The 23,937-nt window shown below is 43.1% G+C and overlaps 1 protein-coding gene across 1 annotated transcript in view; it reads left to right on the forward strand.

Annotated features, from left to right (window-relative positions):
- Positions 1-23,937, forward strand: part of MSI1 (musashi RNA binding protein 1) — a 91,314-nt gene that overhangs the window by 37,783 nt on the left and 29,594 nt on the right. The window contains exons 10-13 of the mRNA XM_030219842.1: positions 5,334-5,414; positions 17,915-17,971; positions 18,116-18,270; positions 23,211-23,267. Coding sequence (XP_030075702.1) covers positions 5,334-5,414; positions 17,915-17,971; positions 18,116-18,270; positions 23,211-23,252 — 335 coding nt within the window. The 3' untranslated portion in view covers positions 23,253-23,267. The remainder of the gene's footprint in view (positions 1-5,333; positions 5,415-17,914; positions 17,972-18,115; positions 18,271-23,210; positions 23,268-23,937) is intronic.

Raw genomic sequence — 23,937 nt, forward strand, 5'->3', positions numbered from 1 at the left:
CAGGGAGGCCATTCCACGCATCCACCATTCTTTCGGTGAAAGAGTATTTTCTTAGATTCCTCCTAAGTCTGTTTCCTCTTAACTTCATCGTATGCCCCCTCATTCCAGAGTTTTCCTTCAGTTGAAAAAGGCTCACCTCCTGTATATTGACGCCACTGAGGTATTTAAGTCTAAGTATTGTAAGCCTAAGTGTTTTGAAAATACACCTCCATGTCTTTCTGGTAGAGTGAATTGTAACATCCAGCTTAGTTTATTGATAAGAATAGGTTATAGGAACTTCAGCCCTTTTTAACTAAAAAAGATTAGTGTGAAATTCAAAATTGTTAAAACAGCAGTGGCTTATAAGAACTTGTAGAACAATCTTGTGAAATCAGGAAATTGGGCATCTAAATGACAGATGAAGTTTAACGTGGGCAAGTGCACAGTAATGCACATAGGGAAAAATACTATAGGTACAAGATGCTGGGTTCTGAGGGTCATCATTCAGGACAAAGATCATGGAGTCATTGTGAATAATACATTGACATTTCAGCCCAGTGTGCGGTGGCTGCTAATATATCAAATAGGGATTGTCCAAAAAGGTATGGAAAGCAATCCTATCATTATACCTCTGTATAGGTCCCTGGTACGACCACACCTTGAAAAGATGTAGTGGAACTAGAAAAGATTCAGAGAAGGGTGACAAAAATGATAAAAGGGATGGAACGCCTCCCTTACAAAGAGAGGCTAAACAGGTTAGGGCTCTTCAGTTTAGAGAAAAGACAACTGAAGAGATATGTGGGAAGTTTATAAGATTATGAGTGGTGTGGAATGGTTAAATAGGGAACAGTAGTTTAATCTTTCAAACACTGAAACAAAAGGACACACCATTAAAATTAAAGACCAACAGACAGAAAACAAATGATAAAAAGTGTTTTTTGTTTTTCATGCAGGGTATAATTAAACTGTGGAATGTGTTGCTGGAGGACGTGGTTAAGGTGACTAACATAGTGGGAATCAAAATTGGATTGGACAAATTTATGGAGTAAAAGTCCATAAAAAATTATTAGCCAGGTAGACTTGGAAGAGCCATTGTTCATCCCTGAAAGTTAACTGTGGGTAAGAGATTTTTTTTTTGGGATCTGCCAGGTATTTGCAACCTAGATTGGCCACTGTCAGAGATATAGTTTTATGCTCGATGGACCTCTCTCTGACTCAGCTTGTTTTTTTTTTTAAAGTTCTTATGTTACCTGCATGGCATGACCGTTACAACCCTAAACACAGTGACACAAAGAGAGAGAAGGTGGTAACCTTCACAAAATGGCAAATACAGACCTAGACATCTTGATGGGCAACTAACGTGCTATTTTGTTTTTATGTGCTTCATTTTATTATATTGCTCTGTTATGTAGAATCAATGATAGATAAAGACCTTGAGGCCCATCTAGTATGGCAGTTTCAAAAGTGTTGATTGATTTTTGGCTTCCAAGTTCTTTACAATCTTAAAACCAGGCCTAGTCTAGACTACATAAGTACGTAAGTGTTGCCATACTGGGACAGACTGAAGGTCCATCAAGCCCAGTATCCTGTTTCCAACAGTGGCCAATCCAGGACACAAGTACCTGGCAAGATCCCAAACCAATATAGCCAAGTACAAGGAGGCAGTGGTGGAAGTGATCCCAGAGTGTGTTTTTAGTTTGTGAAGGTAGTGCTGATAATAAGTGCTACCAGTGGGGCCCTTTTACTAAGCTGCGCTAAACAGTGACCTGCACTATGACAGGCCACTTTTAGCGCGGCTGTAAAATGGAGCATTTCCATTTTTCCTATTAATGGCCAGACGCTAATTTCCCAATTAGCATGTGGTCATTAGTGCATGAGCCCTTACTGACCCTCATTTATTAGGCAGAAAGGGCTCACGCATTAATCATGCACTCATCGGTTGGTGTACGGCAATATAACTACGCTAACTGATTAGCACTGGGCACAGCCCCCTCCCCCAAACACGCCCCCAGCACTAAAAAATACAAAGGAAATTCTGTGAGACATTTTCCTTTGAATATTAGCTTGCAGGACTGCACATATCATAGGGATTATGAATATAGTCCCCTAAATAATGTCAATTATATATAAATGTATAAAATAATGGTTACAGGTGCTAGAGAGCTGCTGACAAAGATGGATGCACTGCTTTGAGACTCCACAAATCCTTCTTGTCCAAAGTTATAAATTGAGGAATAGAAAATGCATTTTATTTATTTCTAGGGGCTTAATATACCACCCATTGTGTGAATGGCATTACTGTGCAGTTTACAATACAAAAATTACAAAGAAGGAAAATAAATATTTTATTTATTATTGGAATTTATTTACTGCCTTTTTGAAGAAATTGATGGAAGTGGTTGTACAGGAAGAATAAGTCAAACATGGGCAATAGGCAATTACAGCAGTAAAAATATTCAAACAGTACAAGTTATGGTATAATAAGCTTCATTACAATGTCAACACAATGCGCAGTAAAACATTTTAATAGACAGCATAGGGTGTAAGCAAAGATGGAACATATAGGGGCTCTTTTTACTAAAGGGTTGGCGTGCGCCAATATGGAACTAGCGCAGGAGCCTGGCGGCAGTTCCCACCTCCAGCATGCGCCATTTCCGGCGCGAGATAAATATTTTCTATTTCTGTAGCACCAGTGCTTACCCAGTGGTAATTAGTCAGTGCCGTGTGCTGCCCGGTTACCGCCAGGTTAGCGTGAGAGCCCTTATCGCCGGTGGCGGTAAGTGCTGTTCCCCTCCCCCCCCCAAATGGCCACACAGCAAGTGGTTTACTTACTGCACGGCCATTTCTTTTTGAGAAAAAAAAGACAGTCTTTTACCCCAGCAGTAAAACGGAGCCTCCTCAACATGTGTCAAAAACACGCGTTGATGCTAGCGCAGGCCCCCTTTTACCGCAGCTTAGTAAAAGGACCCCATAGATAGATAAGATAGAATAACAGGAGTTAGAAAATAAGGGAACTAATTTAAAGAAAGTTGCACATGAAGTCAGTTTGGTGCATGAATATAATCTCAGCTAGAGTAAGAGTGGATATGCATGTCCTGCAACAGTATGTGCAGCCATTGTTATTCCTTGTGTGTGTGCAACTAACAAGTTAGTTACTTCTTCCATTATAGGCCTGGTTAAAGAGCCAAGTTTTCACCTGTTTCCTAAATAGAAATTACAGTGAACATTATTTAAAAGGCTAGTAGATAAAGATGGGTGGGGAAAAAAAGAGACAACACTATAAAGAGGGAGGAGTAAAACAAATGAAAGGGATTGTTGAGATGATTATAATGAATGTGGATGGTTGTAAGGGAGAAGCAGGTCTGCAAAAGGCCAAAGAATTTTAAATTTCAGTTTGGCCAATATTGAAAGCCAGTGTTTGGACTGAAGAAAAGGAGAAATGTAGTCATGATGGTGAGCATTGTAAAGTAGCTTTAGTGCTGTGGATTGAATGAGTTGAAGATGTTTTAGTGTAGTGAGTGGAAGCCCATTGTATAAATAATGACAGTAGTCTAGGCACGAAATAACCAAGGCCAGGATAGTGTCTGCAACTGGGTGAAATGAGTTCTTAAAGCAGACAGCAAAGCAGTGTCCTAAGGGACAATAATAGCTGGTAAATGTTGAACAAGTGGTGTAGGCCTGGAGGAGCGACAGTTGCAGCCAGAAAGAACAGCATAAAAAATAAAGAGTCACCCTGATACAGCAACTCATGGTGGTTCAAAAATAAGGCCCGGTAGGCAGAGTAATAGAGGGGAGCATTAGTGCTGGCAAGTAGTCTATGAGCTGAGAAGCATGGCTGAAGGTAACTAAGGGTTGTGAGAAATTTGGGAGAGCAAGAAAGCTAAGGATAGTGCGTGGTATGGAGAACCCAGAGAAGGGAGGAGAGACAGGTGCTGTGGTCAAAAAGCCAGCTGGAACAATGGACCAAGTACCAGAGAAAAGCTAGAAGGGGAGATTTAAGATGGCATCCACTAGGTATGACACTGAACTTCAGCTTCTCTAAATGGAGGTTTTATTTGTGTTCCTTTATTGTTTCCTGGCTGAAAAGATGGTCAAGAAGAAGAAGACTGCCCAGGTCCCCCTGCTGTGACTCAGACTACCTTGACTCAGTCTGCAGTGAAGCTGAGGGGAACAGAGAATTTGGGAGCAGATCTTGCTGCTGGGAAAGGAGAGAGGAGTTCTGTCCTGGCTTGTGGCATCATTGAGCCCCAAATGCCACATGCCCCTTTTTGTGCTGGGAAAGACCATGCTGCAGGGGAAGACTTGGATTAGCAGATGAGGATATCTCCTGTCCTCAGAAGTAGTGGCAGCCCTCAATTTGGGGAACTATAGCAAGGGAGGGGAATAACTCATGGTGAGACAGAGCTGGTATTGTTCATTCTAGTCCTGTGAGTACTCCTGTTGCTGTAATGCTATCTGTTTTGACTAGACTAGCCCAGCCCAGCCCAGCCATGGTCTTGGAGTCAATATGGATAACACTAGTTGCTTTGGAGAAAACTAAGTACCAGAGTTGCCGTAGTGGTAGATGGTTTGAGTTTCTTGGAAGAACACTGAAACATCATGGAAAGTTTGGTCAGTGACCAACAAGTTAAAATTCAGGATAATGGTCAAGAGTTAGTGCCATGCAAAAGACCAAGGTGGCATTGATAAAAAGATTCTGTCTTTACAGCATAAGATTGAAGTTAGAATTTTGAACTTGTGTTCATTTTCATTTATTATATTTATAGAATATGTATCATTACTTATCTAAGGAGCCCTTTTACTAAGGTGCGCCAAAAAATGGGCTGCACTAGTGTAGGTGTGTGTTCTGGGTGCATACAAATCCATTTTTCAGCGTGCCTGTAAAAAAGGCCTTTTTTAAATTTTTGCCAAAAATAGACGTGTGTCAAAATAAAAATTGGTGCACGCCCATTTTGGGTCTGAGAGACCTTACCACCAGCCATTGACTTAGTGGTGAGCTCTCGCGCAGTAATCATCTGTGCGCGTCGAATGATGATTGCTGCCCGTTTTTTGCCGCGTGCCAGAAAATAAAAATTATTTTCTGGTGTGCATAGCGGACGCATGTCAAAAATGAAATTACCGCAATGTCCATGAGGTAGCCAGGTGGTAACTGAAAATTGACGCGCATTGGGCGCGCGTAGGCACCTACGTTGCTTGGTAAAAGGGCCCCTAAGTGGTTAACTTAGTGACATGCATAATAATTCAAATGTATAAATATTCTTACATTGTTTCTGTGATTCTTCCTTCAGTCCTGTCTTGTTGAAGTGGAAGTTGGTGCAAGTAATTCTCAAATGTGCTATTACTGTATCTTGCAGGTTACCCGGGTTTCCAGGCTACCACTTATACCAGCCGCAATTACACTGGCATTGCCCCAGGCTACACGTATCAGTTCCCTGGTAAGTTTAATCTGAGTTCCTTCACCCCCAGCCTCCACCACTGACATATGACATGACCAAAAGGTGTTTGTTGAATCTCGTATGAACTGAGTTGGTAGGGAGCTGAGGGTTAGTGAGGAACTGGAGGAAGCTGCTGGATGTTTCCAAGAAAGCTGGAACTTATTGTTACCTCAAGCCTGGTGTCACAGGAGTAGAAAACGGGATGGCATACCACAAGTGAAACAGAGTAGGTTCCTCTCAAAAGCGTCCTATGTCTTTTCAGGAAAGGGATGTGTGCATGTGGTACTGTGGATGGAAGGGGATGTTGTGTGTGTGTGGAGAACGGTGTGTATCACAGAGCACTGGAACCCTGTTGGAAATTGTAGCTTTACAATTCAGGACCAAGCCTGGCCCAAGTGTGCTGCAACCTAAAAGGATTTTAATTCTGCGACTCCAGGCCAGATATAAGTTGTGCTGCCTTTTGAACACAGAGTATTGCATGCTGTGGCCCTGCAGGAGCAGACCACAGGAGAGAAATTTTGAACTTAAAACTGATTCTTGGTGTTTATTTTCTTTGGACCTGTGAAAGAAACAGGTCATCCAATTTGCTGCATATAAATACATTGTGTTTTTACATTTAACTCTCTGTATGGGTGTGATTTTCTAGGCTCCCAGCCCTACCCTTGCTCACGTTACCACAGTGTATGTGAATGATCTTTAAGTTCACACAGTGCCGTAAGTGGGTATGGAGCATAGCACATGTCATACAGTACTCTGTATAGATGGAGGATGGTGTGTGTGCATGCAAAACTGTGGATATAGATCCCTAAAACTGGAAAGAATGATATCCCTGAAACCAACCCTGAGAGTGAAACCCTGAGATTAAACAGAGAAATTCCCAGCTGTGAGATAGACATTATAAAAGGGCAAGCAGATACGTATTTGGCCAAATTATTCAGTTAAATAAACCACCTTTAAAGTTCCTATAATGCTATATTGGCTTTGTACTAGCAGGATGAAAAAAAAAAGTGAGAGATCAAAAGGCATTGAAGGGACCAGAGATAAAACCCAACCATAGACAACACTGTATACAGTAAGGATAAACTTCTTACCTGGTGCCAGGTGGTAACCGGTATCTCTGGGCAACTTGAAACAGTCCAATTCAAAGTCTCCAGATTCCCATCCACCAAGACTGGTAAAGAATTAAATGACCAGTTCTCATAGCATTATAAGAAAGTGTTTATTGTATCAGTGCTGAGAGACAGGGATTCAGCAATCAGGTTCTCTGAACTACAAAGCTTTGAGCAGTAGCTTATATAGTGTTACAATACTGTGATTTCCATAAGTACAACCCAGGATAATACATATATGACTAGCTATTGCATACATATAATACTGATTGGTAACATAACACTTGCTAATCTTGCTAACTGTCTCTCACTAATAAGTGATGTTCTTTAGCACTACCTATTTTGTCAGAAGGTGATACAGCGAGACATGTGTAGTTTGCAAAAGTTGGTCAAGGGGTAGCTTGAGGAGGTCAATACCTGACCTTTCACACACTTTTGAAGAAAGCAAATTCTGCCCAAAACCAGTTTATACCTGTATGATAGGGCTATACTATGTGCCAGGTATTTTATATAAGACACATCCCCAATAACTTGTACGTGACCATCTCATTTCGTTTCTGCACAGACCCCCTTCTGTATGCCTGCAATGGTTTTCAGTATGAATCACTGAATACTTGCTACTACACTCTTTCAAATGCCTCTTTATGTTACACTGACCGACTGCACAATTTATAATAACAGAAAACATAGACCTATGATTTCCTTCAGGAGGACTATGTGTATTCACATAGCATTATGTATACATGGAGGATGGTGTGAGATTATGCAGCGCTGTTTACATAAATGAAGGATAGTGTATGTGTGTGTGTGTGTATGTTGTCCCAGCCCAGTTCTCTCTATATTAGCTCCCTTAGGCACTCAGCAGTGACTTTTCCTTTTCAAAACATGCAGCAAAACACTGGAATAATAACAGAAGAACTGCCATATTGGGTCAGATCAAAATTCCATCAAGGCCGCTTTTCCAACAATGGCTAAGCTAAGTCACAAGTACCCAGGGCTTTTTTTGAGGGGGTACTTGGGGGTACTGAGTACCGGCACCTTTTCCATTGTCTGCTAAAACTGACCCATGGACCCCAAGTTTTAATGAAAGAGCTCAGGCTCTACACACCAATTCTGCCTTGTCCTAGATTCTGTGACTGGTTGCAGGGGGCCTGGCTATTGTGGGGTGAGTCCCTCAGTGATCACCCCACCCCTAAAGGGTGGCCTAGCATTTGAGTACTGGCACTTTTTTTGATAGAAAAAAATGCACTGCAAGTACCTGACAGGATCCCAAAAAGTAGCTAGATATCATCCTGCTCAGTGGCTTTCCCCAAGTCTACCTTAATAAGGGTATATGGACATTTCCTCTAGGAGCATGTCAACCATTTTTAAACCCATCTATGCTTTTATCTTTTTACCACATTTTCTGACAATGAATTGTAGAGTTTAACTATGCGTTGAGTATAAAATAAATAAAGAATTCTCCTACATGTTTTAAATATACTGCTGTGTAACTTCCATGTGTGCCCCATAGTTTTTGCACTTCAGTAAACAATGTTTACCTGTTCAATTCTACTCATGATTTTATAGACCTCTATCATATCTCCCTCCAGCTATCTCTTCTCCAATCTGAAGAGCCCTGATCTCTTTAGTCTTTAGAGAGTCATTCCAACCTCTTTATCATATGTGACCATATCAGGGAAAAGGTGACCTAAAGTCTCCAGAAACAAAAAAAATGAAGTTTTAATAAATTCTGTTAGAGCAAATAGTATGTAACACAACTGTTCAAACCCTATTCTTTTATGTGAAGGAAAAAAAGTTACAGAAATTCAAACATGTAACTTTTACAGACTGTTTATGGACCCATGACATGAAAAAATCAGCCATTCTCAACATTTTGGATCTGCTACTTTAGTCACCTTTTCCTAAAGATGGTCACATATTGGTCTCCCTTCTCTGTACCTTTTTTTAGTTCCACTGTGTCTTGGTTTTGATAGTCGATGATCAGAATTGCACACAAGGTGTGGTTGTACCATGAAGTGATACAGATGCACTGTGATAGAAAATAAAATAGAGACTATTCCATTCTTAATAACTTCTAACATACTATTTACTTTTTTGGCCACTGCCGCACACTGAGCAGAGGATTTTAAAGTGTCATATTTGATGATGCCTACATCCTTTTCCTTAAAATCTTAGAACTTCACATGTGATAGCTCACACAGTCTTAACTGCTCTAGTTCAATAATGAATCAGAAAAAAAAACCTTATTAATATAGTCTAAAATCTGTAATTCAATAACAATTATTTACTTAAATTAATTTTTAATCAGAAGGTACGACGAGAGTCTCATTTTGCCAACTATGCTTCAGGGGAGATTTCAGAGTGTATAAGTATGAAAATACTTTTAGGTGAAATATCTTTTTATTAAAGCAAAAATAATAATGTAGCGTCCAAGCTAAAATTGCACAAGAACATCAATAAAACATTCAATAGCACAAAATGCAAAATGTCAAAGTTATTTTTTATATAAACTCTCAACACCCCTTCCATCATTTCCCATCCTGCCCTCTTAAACTTCTAAATCGTTCAGCAGGGCAGTTTGATCTCTCATGGTCAACATGTCCAAGAAGGGTGTCCGTTCCCTCATAACATCAGCATTGGAGGCTGGTCATCTATCCGTTGTAACAAAATGGAGTGTTTCGCTATCAAACAAGCTTTGTGGATAAATAATGCAGACAATTGCTCACAATGAAAATACTTTTATTAATTTCTCAACAGGATGACTTCCAACACACAGCACTGTATAGCTTCAAAAATGGTGCTGTCAAGGTATGGATCACTGTGTTGGAAGCCATCCTTTAGAAAAATTAATTTTTATATTTTCAGATCATATCTCTCCTGATATGTTAAATTTCTGGGAACTTTTAATCTATTAATAAAAACTGCATTTTTTACAAGGTCTGCCTTGTTGTTTTATGTTCCAACAGAACCGTACATCACAAACATATTGCCTTCTTGTCAATTTCCCAAAACACAGACTATTACTGAAATCCTTAATATAATCCAGAGGTCCTCAATCTAGTCCTCAGAGCCAGAGCCACAAAGAAATTGAGCCAGGCCCAGGGCAGGGCTGCCACACCCCCAAGGATCACTGCCACCGCCCCCCCCCCCCCCCTGCATCTGCAGTCTGCAACTACCTTGTCTGGTGGGGATCCCAAGGCCCCGCCAGCAGAAGAGCTCTTCCTCCAGCACTGCTGTTCTTCACTCTGCCGCATGGCCTGTCCCTGTGGCTGCTTTTTCTCACATGTCGTCGCACATGCTTGGTTTCAAAACTGAGCATGCATGGCCTGAGGGGAAAAGCTGCCATTTGGCAGGCAAGAGTGAAGAAGAGCAGCACTGGAGGACCTCTTCTGCTGGGGGGGGACCCCTGCCAGCCAAATCAGAGGCCTGGCCCGATGTCCAGCCTCCAAGGGGAGCATCCAAGAGGGGCCCGGTGCCGGAGTTTTCTCTCTCCTGCTCCTGTCGGGACATGATTACCCGGGTCACATCAGGAGCAAGAGAGAGAGAGACCCCGGCCCAGGCCTGGGGAATTTTGCCCCTCTGCCCCCCTTCGGCGGCCCTGCTCAGAGCACCCCCAACTAGACAGGTTTTGCATAATAAATATACATGAGTCCCAGGGACTGGGTTGAGAACCACTGATATAATCTGTAGCAGCATTACTAACATCAAGCTCCTACCTCACTTCAAGATAGTGTTTACACACAGTGCTGTATGTGTCTAGTGAAGATGGTCTGTGTGTATACAGTGCTATGTGTGTTCTTGGAGGATAGCAAGTGTCACATGGCTAGTGTGTATACAAGGAGGATAGATTGCACAAACTCTGTCCTCCATGTACACACACTAGCCATGTGTACTCAGGAGTCTTTTTACAAAGGCACACTAGCGTTTTTAGCACGCGCTAAAAATAAGCATGTGCTAAACACTAGAGATGCCCTTATATTCCTGTGGGTGTCTCTAGCGTTTAACGCGCGCTAAAAACACTAGCGTGCCTTTGTCAAAAAAAAATCCTCAGTGCTGTATGTACCTATGGAAGATGGTGTATTTGTGCATGCAGTGCTGTGTGTTTATAAAGTATGGTATGTGAGCAGACAGTGCTATGTGTTTATAGAGAATTGTGTGTGAACATTCAATGCTGTGCGTATGTGTGCGCATGCATATGGAGGACAGTAATTGTAAAACAACTACTGTGTGTATATGGGGATAGTTTGTATATGTACATTTCCGTATAGTATAGAATGTGTACACACTGCTGAATGTGTATGGAAGATAGGGTTTGCATTAAGAGCTGTGTATACATATGGAAGATAGTGTGTGTGCACACAGCACTGTATATGTTGTATTATATATTTTCTTCTTGTTATGGGTTCTATTTTGTTTGTGTATACAATGTGATTCTGATATTTGGGAGGGAGTATTTTTAGTTATAAGATGCAGTCTGTTGCCTTCCCTAGTGTGAGTGGGCACAGGGCAGGTTTGCATTAGGGCTTTTAATGTTTACTATATTACTGTTCTTGTTCTTATGATGTTTTTTATTGCTTTATGATACGAACTCTCTTGGATTCCCTTTTCTTGGGAGGACAGCAGTACAGAAGTAGAAATAGAAATAAATATTGTGTTTGTCTCCACATAGAACTGCTAGGAGTCATTGCAGTATAGAAGTGTAAAATGTAATGTATTGTAATGTCTATGCACATGGGACATGACTGCGAGTGTTACACAACACTGTCTGTGCATGAAGATTGGCACTGTATCCCCTTCATCAGGTTGCCTAAATTTAAATGCCATTTTTGTACTTAAATTTATAAAATTCTGCCATTTATGCACATAAATGGTAGTAATGCGCCTAACCAGTATTCTATAATTACATGCTACAATGGCTTAGGGGCCCTTTTAATTAAGCTGCGGTAAAAAGGGCCTCGCTGTAGCGGTGGGGACCATTTTTGCCACACGCAGAGGCCTTTTTTACCACAGTGGGTAAAAAGGCTGAAAAAAAGACATGGCCATGCAGTAAGATTGCTCTTACTGCATGGCCATGTGGAGGGGGGGCCACTTACCGCCACCCACTGAGGTGGAACGACTGCCAGCAACCACATTGGGCCAGCAGTAGCTCCAGATCGGTGCGCGATAAGTCTGTGGTGGGCTTACCGCCACTTAGTAAAAGGGCCCCTTAGTGTGTAATTGTGAGGGGGCATTCATGGGGAGGATCATGGGTGGGGCTGACATTTACATGCTTAATTTACAGAGTACAGTGAATTACACTTGCAAATGTCGCATTTAAGCACTAAGATTTATATCAGCCATAGATGTCATAAATGTTAGTACCTGCATCTAAATGTATGCTCATTGATTCAAACTTAGGTTAGTTTTGGCATTTAAATGATGGTGCTCTGTTATAGAAATTGCCTCCTGAACGGGTATGGGGCTGGTGTGGGCAATGCAGGCTGTGTGTGTAATAGATTGCATATGCGCAGAACCATGCATATATTAAGGATGGTGTCCTGTAGTGCTGTGTTTATATAGATCAGGAGTGGGATTGAATTAAAAAAAAAAAAAAAAGAGACCTCTGCTTGTTTAATCTACCCTTAGGATCTCTGATAGATGTTCCTATCTTTTCCCTGCATGTCTTTTTCTTGTCTTTTTTGCTTTCTCTTTTAGTCTTATTCTTAGGGGGGTTATTTTTTTATGGTCTAGTATAACTTGTTTTCATTTTTACATTTTCTTTAGAGTTTGAAACAGTGAAACATCCTATGTTTAAACAGCTTTTTCCCTTAGTCTGGTCCACAGCTGTGTGCTTTAGTCATCATACCTAAAGGATCAGCAAACCAGTGGCAGCCTATACTGGTCTGATTTGTCAGAATATTCAGCTTCAATATATTTTTTTACGGTCCCTGGGTGAATAGAGGGAGTCTCAGACCTTCTGCTATGGTGACACCTAGTGGCTAGAGACAGAATGCACACATCCTGTGTCTCAGAAAGAGCACAAATGTGTAGCTTTGGCCATGAACCATCACTGCAATGACTGGGTGAGGTGATAGTTATGGAATAGGGGACAAATCCTGGGTTCTTAAGAATGAAGGCTGATAGTGCTTTAGCTCAAAGAATGCTGGTTCTGGTTGAGCAAATGGCCAGGCAAAAAAATAGGATTCATTATCTTTGAAGGAGTGGTATATAGATCAGAAAGAAAAAGGATATGAAATTTTGTGTGCCTTAAATGCCAGCTGAATAATTAGATATTTCTTAGAACTGCAGCTGTAAAAGGTTCCTACATTTTTTCCATTTCATTTTAGAATTCTGTGTAGAGCGGACCCCTTTGGCGAGTGCCCCTGTCCTCCCCGAGCTGACAGGTCAGTCTAAGCAGTTCCCCAAAACTCTTGGGAAGGAGAGGGGGCCAGAAGCTGCCTTGCTTTATCATGAGCAGGTGTCTGTTTGGGTGGGGGAGATATGAACCATTTAGACTTAGAAAACCAATACATTTTAGTTTAAATTTGCTGCTGTTTTGCTTTTCAACTCATTATCCATATACACAGTGATATTCCTCATTAATTTGATTGCAGACACTCACCCACTGACTTCCACAGTTGACCTACAGTGACCCACCTGTCTCCTCACAGAATCAAAGAGATGACTGTGAATGGTGCAGGAACACTGGGTGAGGGGGAATCCTAGTCTCTCCTAACAGGAGGTATTGTAGGGGCTAGTTCAAAAACACTGGCATAGAAGAAGTTACTGATCTTGTAGGCCTAGTATTTCAGCAGGTGTGCTATAGGGAATCAGTCAAAAGCACTGGCTTGAGGGAACTTGCTGTTCTGCAGTTCTAACTTTTTCCAGAAGGAGGTACTATAAAAAATGATGCTGGAGCTCTGGTGTGGGGGAAATTACAGTTCTGCTGTCCCACTGTCACCAGCATGAGGCATTGTATGCAATAGGACAGGAATGCTCTTGCAATTTCAGCTTCTGTCGGCAATAATACCAGTAGGAATGATGCAGGTTTGGAGGCAAAACCTCGAACCTCCTACATTCCCAGTTTTTCTCAGCAGCGTTTTCTCAGCAGCATTGTTTCTTAACCCATAGCCATGACCTAGGAACACCAAAGGCCACGGGGCAACATGACTTAGGGAATTAAGGGGCCTTTTTACAGAGTGGCGGTAAGCCCAACGAGAGCTTACCGCTCACTCTTCCAGAAAAAGAAAACCCCCGGAAATGGCTTGCATGGCGGTAACCTGGTGGTAATCGGGCATTGCTGTGTGTTGCCCAGTTACCACCGGGTTAGCATGGGAGCCCATATTGCCACTTCAGTGGGTGGCGGTAAGGGCTCCCTGTCGCATGGCCATGCGGTAAGAATTCTCTTAGCGCATGACCATGTGTGCCTGGGGTCTTTTTACCCTCTGCGGTAAAAAGGGCCATGGCATGCAGGAAAAATGGTCCCTGCTGCTGGCGCAAGGCCCTTGTTCCTGCAGCTTGATAAAAGGACCCCTAAAAGCAGTGGAGTAGCTGGGTTGGAAGTAAGTTATTATATTACTTTCCAGAAGCCTCATGGGTTTTGATTACACGTTTGGGTTATTATAAGATCTGAGTTGGGGCAACTGTTGGATGTTGGACTGAGTCTGGGAACTTGTATCTCATCCATCCAGGATGACAGAGAACTAGGTTTATGTTTTAGTTTCTCAGTATACTACCCTTCAATAGAGGGAAAATATTTTTTTATTTCAGAAGTTCAGGCTGGTAGGTCTTAAATGTATTATGCAGGCTTGCGTGTCTGCGGATTCTCCATCATATTGGAGTTGGAGGAATCAGCTGCACACATTGGCTATTTGGGAGGCTAGGGATTCCACAGTTTTCCCTAAGTGCGCTCAGTGTTTTTTTTTTTTTTACAAATTTGGGATTCTTATCTTAATATCTTATATTCTTTCGGTTGCAGTCTTTTCTTGAACAAATTGGGATCTCGGGGGATGGAAGAAGTGGGTGTTTAACATTGTGGCCAACTTTCTGGTTCTGGGTGTTGTGGAGGCCTGGGAGGAGTTGGGCGAGGGGGGTATTTTGCGTGTGTCTTTTTAATCCTCTAGGAGACTATAAGAACCAGATCTCTTGGAATTGTAGATAGTACAATGATGGGGGGAGGGTGTTTTGATTTTTTTTTTGTGGGGAAGATGGGGTGGGGGATTGTTATAAAAAGTTTTGGTGATTTAATTGATCTTTAACCGGTTGGTGTGCGCTACAAAGGCTGGATTGTGTTTTTCTTGTTGTACTATAAGTGTGCTCAATATTGTATGGTTTCTGTTTCTTTGTTTTTCACCAATAAAAGTTTTTTCAATATTAAAAATCCTGAAAAAGCTAGGCAGTTGCCAGTCTTTTCCTGATCCTGAGCACATCTGATAGGGTTTACCTAAACTTTGGGCCCTAGTTTGCCCGTGCCTTAATCTTGTTCTGCCCATGGTAACAGATATTAGTTACTGTGTGTAGTTCCAGCTAATAAGAAAGCAGTACAATTCATACAGAAAGATTCAGAATAAAATAAGAAAATGAAATTATATATATGGGAATGGGACTTGATATATCGCCTTTCTGTGATTTTAGCAACTACATTCAAAGTGGTTTACATAGTATATACAGGTACTTATTTGTACCTGGGGTAATGGAGGGTTAAGTGACTTGCCCAGAGTCACAAGGAGCTGCAGTGGGAGTTAAACCCAGTTCCCCAGGTTCAAAGTCCACTGCATTAACCACTAGGCTACTCCTCCACTCCATATCCCCCTGGGATTTAAGTTGTTTAGATTATATATATATATATATATATATATATATATATATAATCTAAACAACTTAAATCCCAGGGGGAGATTTTTAGGTGTTGGGTCAGTTTGAAGGCAGTTGGGGTAGTTTTTGGAAGTGGGGGTAGTTTGTGGGGTGGTAGGGCAGTTGCTGGAGGTAGTTTGGGGGGGGGGGGTGAAATAAGTTTGCATGGGTGTATGGGGCAGTTGTGGGTGTAGTTTGGGGGACTGGGAGAGGCAGTTTGAAAGAAGAAATTCCCTAACTGCTCTGTCTCACTATATGGAAGTTTTTATGTTGCAGAAGCTCAAACGTCTCCTGTATGAATGCATTGAGCTATGTTTTGGGTAGCTTAAATTATGGTCTGATTTGGCTTATTTTGAACCTAATCCCCCCCATATTCAGCCGGCTGCAGTCACTACTTTTTTAAACACTGATCATCACCAGCCAAATTATCCCCCGATATTCAGTGCCGGGCCATATCCAGACACCAGCACTGAATATCGGTGATAATTTTGGGTGACCTGGCCACCTGGAGCTTATGCAGGTCTGGCCGATATTCAGCTGAGGCTGGATAAGAGTTATGAGGCCCTGGCTGAATATCGTACCTGGCCTACATAACTTTTTTTTTAAATCAAAAATAAATAGCCCCCGACAATGTCCCCTCTTTCCCTCCTCCTCCCCCCAGCTGTCTGAGGGCAAAATAATTCCAAAAAATTAACAGAATGGAATGAAACTTGGCATATGGGAAGTCATGCCGCCTCAGCGGTGTCCGTTTAGAAGCATCCCACCGCCTACATACTCCCCTGCCCCAGGGAATCCGGTAGCTGCAATGAACAGTACTAATCAGCGCTTCCGCCCGTCTCATGGCCTTTTGTTTAAAGTGCTACTGGACTCCCTGCTTCTTACAGCTCCAATTCTGTCATTATTAACTTCTTTTTTTTTTTTTTTTGTAACTGTGCTCACTGCCATTCCCGGGCCTCCTCAAGAAACTCCTCTCAGGCAAAGTGGAGGAGGAGGCCGAGGTGCAGCACTTGCCAAACGAGGAGGGCAGGGGGGTGAAACCTGGAGTCCGGAGTGTGTACCCCCAACACGACGTAAGGGCCAATGCTCGAGACCCAAGAGCCTTAAGATTTCTGCTCTTCTTGTTTTTCTTTTTGTCTTAGAAACACCCGCAATACTTGGTGACGGATATGGATTTCCTACGAGAGTATTGAGATTTTAGTTATGCTTGGAGAGGCCCAAAATGTAACTTACGACTTCTGATATCACATACTGTTCTGGCTGTAAAGACACTTTTGTTTGATCTGCTGGAAGACTGTATCATTTGTTAATAAAGACTTCATACAAATAAAAAAAAAAAAAGAAACACCCGCAATAGAGCCAGGAGCTATTCAATCTTTACTAATTTAGCATTAATCTAAATGGGGCCAAAAACAGCGCATCCAAAAAGAGACTCACCTACCTCTGCTGGGATACTAAGAAATACTGAGCAGGTCAGGGTTGCACAATCCCTTAAACAGGTGTCACTAGTCAGTAGTTCTCGGTCTCACTCTGCTGGTAGGGCAGCATATAACCCACTAGTCTGGAGCAGATGATAAGGAATCATTCCTATCATTCTGTTTGCTATTTTGGCTGCCATCACACACTGAGAAGAAGATTTCATTGTATTGTCCATGATGACACCTAAATCCTTTTCCTCAGTGGTGAATCCCAGCAGACTAATGATCCTGTGCTGCAGGGTAGTGGAGTAACTTCAGACATTCATTATTCTGCAAATGTTAATTCCATATTGCAGAGTACCTGAGTAATCTGAGACACTCATCATCTTGCAGACTGGTGACCCTGTGCTTCAGAGTACTGGAGTTACCTTAGGCACTCATTACCCTGCAGACTTGTGTCCCTTTGATGCAGAATACTGGAGTAACCTCAGACTATTATTACCTTACAGACTAGTGTCCCTGTGCTGCAGAATTACTGGAGTAACCATAGACACTCTTTACCCTGAAAACTAGTGACCTTTTGCTGCAGGATACTGGAGTAACCTCAGACTCCTGTACCTACTAGTAATCATTTCTATAGCACTACTAGACCTACGCAGTGCTGTACACATTATATGCAGGTACTTTTTCTATCCCTAGAGGGCTCACAATCTACATTTTTGTAGCCTGGGGCAATGGAGGGTTAAGTGACTTGTCCAAGGTCACAAGGAGTTGCAGTGGGAATTGAACCCAGGTTGCCAGGATCAAAGCCTGCTGCACTAACCGTTTGGCCACTCCACTTTACAGACTTGTGATCCTGTGCTGCAGAGTACTGGAGTAACCTTAGACTCCTCTACCCTACAGACTGGTGTCCCTGTGCTGCAAAGTACTGAAGTAACTTCATTACCCTGCAGATTGGTGATCCTGAAACTCATCCTACAGACTGGTGATGCTGCTCTTACTGCTCTGCAGAGTACTGGAGTAACTTATGTTTTAATCCCTGGTAAATAATTATAACAACTTGGATTGTTAACTGGTTATGGCATAAGTGTACCCTTAGTTGCCAGTTTTGCTATCTGAAATGTTGTTTGTTCTGTTTTAGCAATTCCTCTTACTGCATATGGACCTATGGCAGCAGCAGCGGCAGCTGTAGTGCGAGGTATGTTATCTAAATATGCTGATACTTGAACACTGGAAACTGGAAGTAGGATATGTCCATATTTGCCTCCTGCACAGTGACCCAGCACTTATTTAGGAACAGCAGTTTGTATCTCTTACTACTAAACTCTACTTCTTTGATTAGGTTCCACTCCGACTCGTAGTGGAGGCTTTCTAGGAACCAGCAGTCCAGGGCCAATGGCTGAACTTTATGGAGCAGCTAATCAGGATTCCGCTGTCAGCAGTTACATCAGTGCTGCAAGTCCAGCTCCGAGCACTGCGTTTGGCCACAGCTTGGGGGTGAGTGTCAGAATCAGTATTGTGCTATAGGAATGGTGTCTGTGCTCACATAACCCCTCTGTTGCTTTATTGGCTCCCTGGCCATTCCTGTATATCAGGGGCGTATCTGCGTGGGGCCACAGGGGCCTGGGCCCCCACAGATTTCACCCTGGACCCCCCTACCATCGACCCTATCCCCCTCCCTCCCGCCCGCCACCAACCTGTTGCCGATCTTTGCTGGCGGGGGACCCCAAGCCCCCGCCAGCCGAAGTCCTCTCTTCCGTGCAGGATGCAAGTTGCAACGCTTCGCTTCCTGTTCTTCTGAGTCTGATGTACTGCACGCACGTACAACGTGCAGGACGTCAGACTCAGAATTTGGAACTCAGTCTGACGTCCTGCGCGTTGTACGTGCAGGACATCAGACTGAGAAGAACAGGAAGCATTGCAACTTGCAGCCTGCATGGAAGAGAGGACCTCGGCTGGCGGGGGGTTGGGGTCCCCCGCCAGCAAAGGTAAGTGACAGCAGCGGGGGAGGGTTGGCGGCGGCGGGAGGGGGTGGAGAGTGTCATTGGTGGCGAGGGGGGGTCTGGAAGTGGCGGGGGGGTCCGGAAATGGCGGGGGGGGGCTCGGTGGCGCCGGGGGGGGGGGGGCTAAAATGTGCCCCCTCCCTCTGGCTCTGGCCCCCCCTACTGCCAGAGTCCAGATACGCCCCTGCTGTATATAGTTCAAATTCCTTTTACTGTGCATTCATTCTGCAGCTTCTCAGTATCTCAACACTCTAATCTCGCCCTATCCTTCCCTGGAACTGCATTTCATCATGTAAGTCACTCTTATTTGTACCCTTCTCCTCCACCAGCGCCATACACCTGGAATAGACTTCCTGAGTCAGTATGCCAAGCTCTGTTTCTGGCTCTATTCAAATCCAGGCTAAAAGTCCATCTACCTGTTTGGCCACCTTAAGATAAGATATGACACCAGTGGCGTTCCTAGGGGGGGCCTCTTCATTGTAACGAGAATTGTGTTAGTGAGCCATTGGCTCTTGAATGTTTGATTTTGAATACTGGTGCAAAATCTGTAGAAAAAAAAAAAGCTGGAAACCTTGTACCAATGTGGACAATTTGAATACTGCCCTCTAGGTGTCACTACTGAGCAAAATAATCTTAAGAGTCATTTAAATCAAAATATTTAAATTCTTAGCTCAATAAAATAGGACTCCCATGAGATTATAGTCAGCTATGGAGAAAATGGAGTCAGGCACTGGGGTTCCCAGAGGAAAAACGTTATCAAATTCTATAAAGGGCTTGCACAGTTACGCCCGAAGTTACAGAATAGAACAACTTACATGCATAAATTTGTTAATTTTATATTTATTAATTTTAAGTGAGTAGTACAAAGACAATCTTTGCATAAGAAGCCAGAAGAACAAAATAAATCGAGGAAAAAATACCCTCAACAATTAACACTTCAGAAATAACAGTTCTTCAAAAGGAGAACCAAGTGGGGAAATCTAAGAGAAGATTATATAATCACAAAACAATATTCTCACAGGGACTTGTAGTGAACAGTTGTCAGTCCTTATTGACAGTGCTGGATTCCAGTCTTTTCCTTTCAAACATTCCTGTTGAAACCACAACTGACGGCAACAATTAGATCAGTGGGGATAAAGTCCAAAACAGTCCCCACTGATCTAATTGTTGCCTTCATTTGTGGTTTCAACAGGGATTTTTGAATGGAAAAGGAAAAGGCTGGAATCTAGCACTGTTGCTAAGGACTGACACCCATTTCACTACAAGTCCCCCGTAACAATATATATATAAGAACTGTGTGGTGCATGCATAATTTAATTACTTAATTGGTGATAACTGTCAATAATTGGTCTTAACTGGCACTAATTTGCAGTTATGAGCATGAGTTATGACCTTAAGCTTTGCTTACTGTTAACTTAACCTTTTATTGTTAGTCAATGCTGTTTATTGCTTGTAAGCCACACTGAACCGGAGCCAGTTTGGGATAATGTGGGGTATAAATATCATAAATAAATAGAGTATTTCTTGTGACCCCTAAGGTAGCCTATTCTATAATGGAATCCAGGCATCTAGGTTCCGTTATAGAATACTAGCGTCAGTGGCGTAGGAAGGGGGGGCAGTGGGGCAGTCCGCCCCGGGTGCACGCCACTGGGGGGGTGTCATCTCCGTTGGTTCCTTGCTCCCTCTGCCCCAGAACAGGTTACTTCCTGTTCCGGGGCAGAGAGAGCAAGGAACCAATGGAGCCGACGCAACTCCCAGCGACGTGGACTCGGGGGCGGATCGGCCCTCCCGCCCGCCCCTTGCTTCTAGTAGTAACAATGCGCTTCGGGGGGGGGCGCTTCGGGGGGGCGCCGTGCTGCACCCAGGGGGGTGCGCAGCGGCGACCCGCCACGGGTGTCAGCCGCCCTCGCTACGGCACTGACTAGCGTAACCCAATTTGACATGCCTAATGTTTAGGCGCTCACACGCCAGCCATAGGTGTTCGCACATATATCAGCTCTAAACAGGTAGAAAAGATACCAGTGGAATGACAGGTCATTCCACTGGTGCTTTTCAAATAAAGAACTTCAGAATATCTCCTACCAGGCTGGAAGTTAGTTTGTTGGCATCTGCTCCTGTGTTGTTCCTCTTTGACGTCTGTGGAGGGTGTGTCCCATTTCTGCTTTCTTACACTTTAATATTATTTCTAACATATAGCGCCACTCTGGTAAGCCCCAGGGATCTGTATTGCAACAGATACTTTTTAGCTTATTTACAATAAGCCTTAAAGCCCGTTACAACGGGCAACATTTCTGTTGTGCGTAATGTAATGAAATAGCCAAATGGGCAATATGTTTTATTTCTGAAATGTAAAGAGAGAGAGTGAAAGTGTGTATATTTATATATGTGTGTGAGAGAGAGAGAGACAGAGAACGTGTGTGAGAGAGACAGAGAAAGTGTGTGTGTGTGCGTCTGCGAAAGAGAGTGTGAGAGTGAGTTAAGAGAGAGATTGAGAGTGTGTGAGAGAGAGAGACTGAGAGAGTGAGAGTGTGTATATGTGTGTGAGAGAGAGAAAGTGTGTGCGTCTGCGAAAGAGAGAGTGTGAGAGTGAGTTGAGAGAGAGTGTGTATATGTGTGAGTGTGTGAGAGACAGAGAAAGTGTGTGTGTGTGCATCTGTGTGAAAGAGAGTGTGAGAGTGAGTTGAGAGACAGAGAGTGTGTGCCCCCCCTCTCCAGCCACCCAGCGAGTCTCCTCTCTCCCCTGCCCCCACTCCAGGCACCCACCGAGTCTCCGTCACTCCTTTGAAAGACCTGCCCATCTGTAGCCTTCCCTTCGAGGGCTTTCAAAGGAGTGACGGAGACTCAGTGGGTGCCTGGAGGGAGGGGCATGGGAGAGAGGAGAATCGCTGGGTGGCAATGACGGACCGGGCAGCGGGTTGGGCGTTTGTTACAGACCGCCGTTGATCCGCTGGTCCTGCCTCTACGTGCCGCTGTTACTGCCTGTAACAATGTCGGGACTCGGGATAGATCTGTGACATGCCGCGCATGTGCGGCACATCGGTCACTCTTCATTTATATAGTAGGATGATCCGGAAATGGGAACAAACAAGTGATCAAATTTGCAGATGATAAAAAAAATTATTCAAAAATTGTTAAACTGCATTTGATTGTGAGGATTTGGAGGAAGACCTTGCAAGAATGAAAAACTGGGCATCCACATAAAATTTAATGTGGAAAAGTGCAAAATGGTGCACATAGGGGTCCTTTTACCAAGCTGCGGGAAAAATGGCCCTGCACTAGTGGCAGGGGCCGTTTTTCCTGCACACCAGGGCCCTTTTTATCACAGCAGGTAAAAAAGCTCCCAGACACACTGTCCTATCTCACTTTCTATCAGAGGCAGAGAATGTTGAAGATCCTTCCCTGGGGATTAGGAGGCCCTTTGTCTTCTCGGTCTAAGCAGAGATATAGTGCAACTTCTACTTTCCCTGCAAGTAGGGAGAAAGTAGGGGAAGTGGCAGCTGCATGGGAAAGACATGGTTGCAGTGAAGAATAGGATGGAGGAGGTTATCAGATGAGCATAAAAAGAAGGTGGATGTAGCTGGGCACAAAAGGATGAGGATATGGTGTTAGTATTGGAAGATGGAAGGTTCAGGAGGCAGGTGGATACTAAAAGGAGGAGGTGGATGCAGCACAGCACTGCGAGAAGGATTTAAGAAGCTGAATGTAATGAACAAGCATAGGAGGGAGGAAGAGCCATAGTGAATACTGAAAAAGTAATAGATACAATGGGGTACAAAGGTGAACACAGGAGGGAGGATCCAGGAGAGTAGAGGAGATAGAATGTACACTGGAAAGTGATGGCTACAATGGATTAAAGAAAGTGAATACAGGAGGGAGGAGTAGCTGGAGTGAATACAGGAAGGTAATGGGAACATTGGAGTACAGAAAACAGAGGTCCACGGGATTCCCGTGGGAATCCCAAGGGAATGGACGCAAGTCCTGCGGGGTTCCAGCAGAAGTGTAGTGCCAGGCCAGCCTACCTATCTTTTCCTTGTGTTTCTAAGCTAGCTTAACAATTATAATAGTACTAAAAAAAAAAAAAATGAATAGATATGGATGATAGCACTGAAATCCCCCACAAGCATTGAGAGGGGAAGTTATCAACATGGGCTACTGTTGGGTTATTTATTTTGTTTATTCAAAAATGTTTATTCCACCTAACACAAAGTTCTTAGCGGATTACATAAGAGCCACAAGTCGGGTTATTTTAATACAGGGGACGGGCGGAGATGGAGGAGATTCCAGTGGGGATGGGTGTGAATGGGTGAAATTTCTAACCCTGTGCAACTCTTAGTACAGAAGGTGAACACAGGAGGGAGGATTTATGCATAAGGAGGATTTATACAAATCCATTTTCTTGCAGCTTCTGATTAATTTCTGTTTTGGATAATTCAGGGTCCTTTGATTGCTGCAGCTTTCACCAATGGTTACCACTGAAGACACGAGCAGGAGGTAAGTGCTCAAAAGAGAAGTCAGAAGCACTTACAGAATCAACCTCTCACCCCATAGAGACACACTTGCACAGACTCCATCTCTAATTTACACATGGATACCTTCTCACATTTACTTTCATTCTCACACATTTGCATATTCATACTTGTGCATGTTTTACTTTGGCATGCATGCAGGCTTGCACAGTCACTCTCACACTCATGTAGATTGACCTTTGCATGATTATACTTACATTCACAGAATTTCTTGCACATTCTGTCTCCTTGTATACATATATATTCTGTTGTACTCTCATTCATTCTTGCTTTCACCCTAGCACTCCCTGGCTGTCCTCTATGTATCCTTGCACTGATGCTGTCAAGTAGATATATACTTGCCCTGGCACACATGTGTTTGTGCAGCATTTAACTTGCACTATTTAGGCAGCTCTGAAGTGCCCTCTGATCTTATTGAATTTTCTATTTGTTAATATAATAGGGAAGCTGTAATATTAGTAGCACAAAACTAGTATTTTGCAATTTTGACAAGACAGAACTGGAGCAAGGGGGTTACTACATCATAATTAGAAGAGTCAACAAAGCTGAAGCCTGAAGACAGACAGAGTCAGGCATTTTTGGGGTGATATGTTACAGGAAATCTTTGTTTCTTTTTTTTGGTTGTTTTAGTATGC

This window comes from Microcaecilia unicolor, chromosome 11 (genome assembly GCF_901765095.1).
Source record: "Microcaecilia unicolor chromosome 11, aMicUni1.1, whole genome shotgun sequence".
NCBI classification, from domain to species: domain Eukaryota; kingdom Metazoa; phylum Chordata; class Amphibia; order Gymnophiona; family Siphonopidae; genus Microcaecilia; species Microcaecilia unicolor.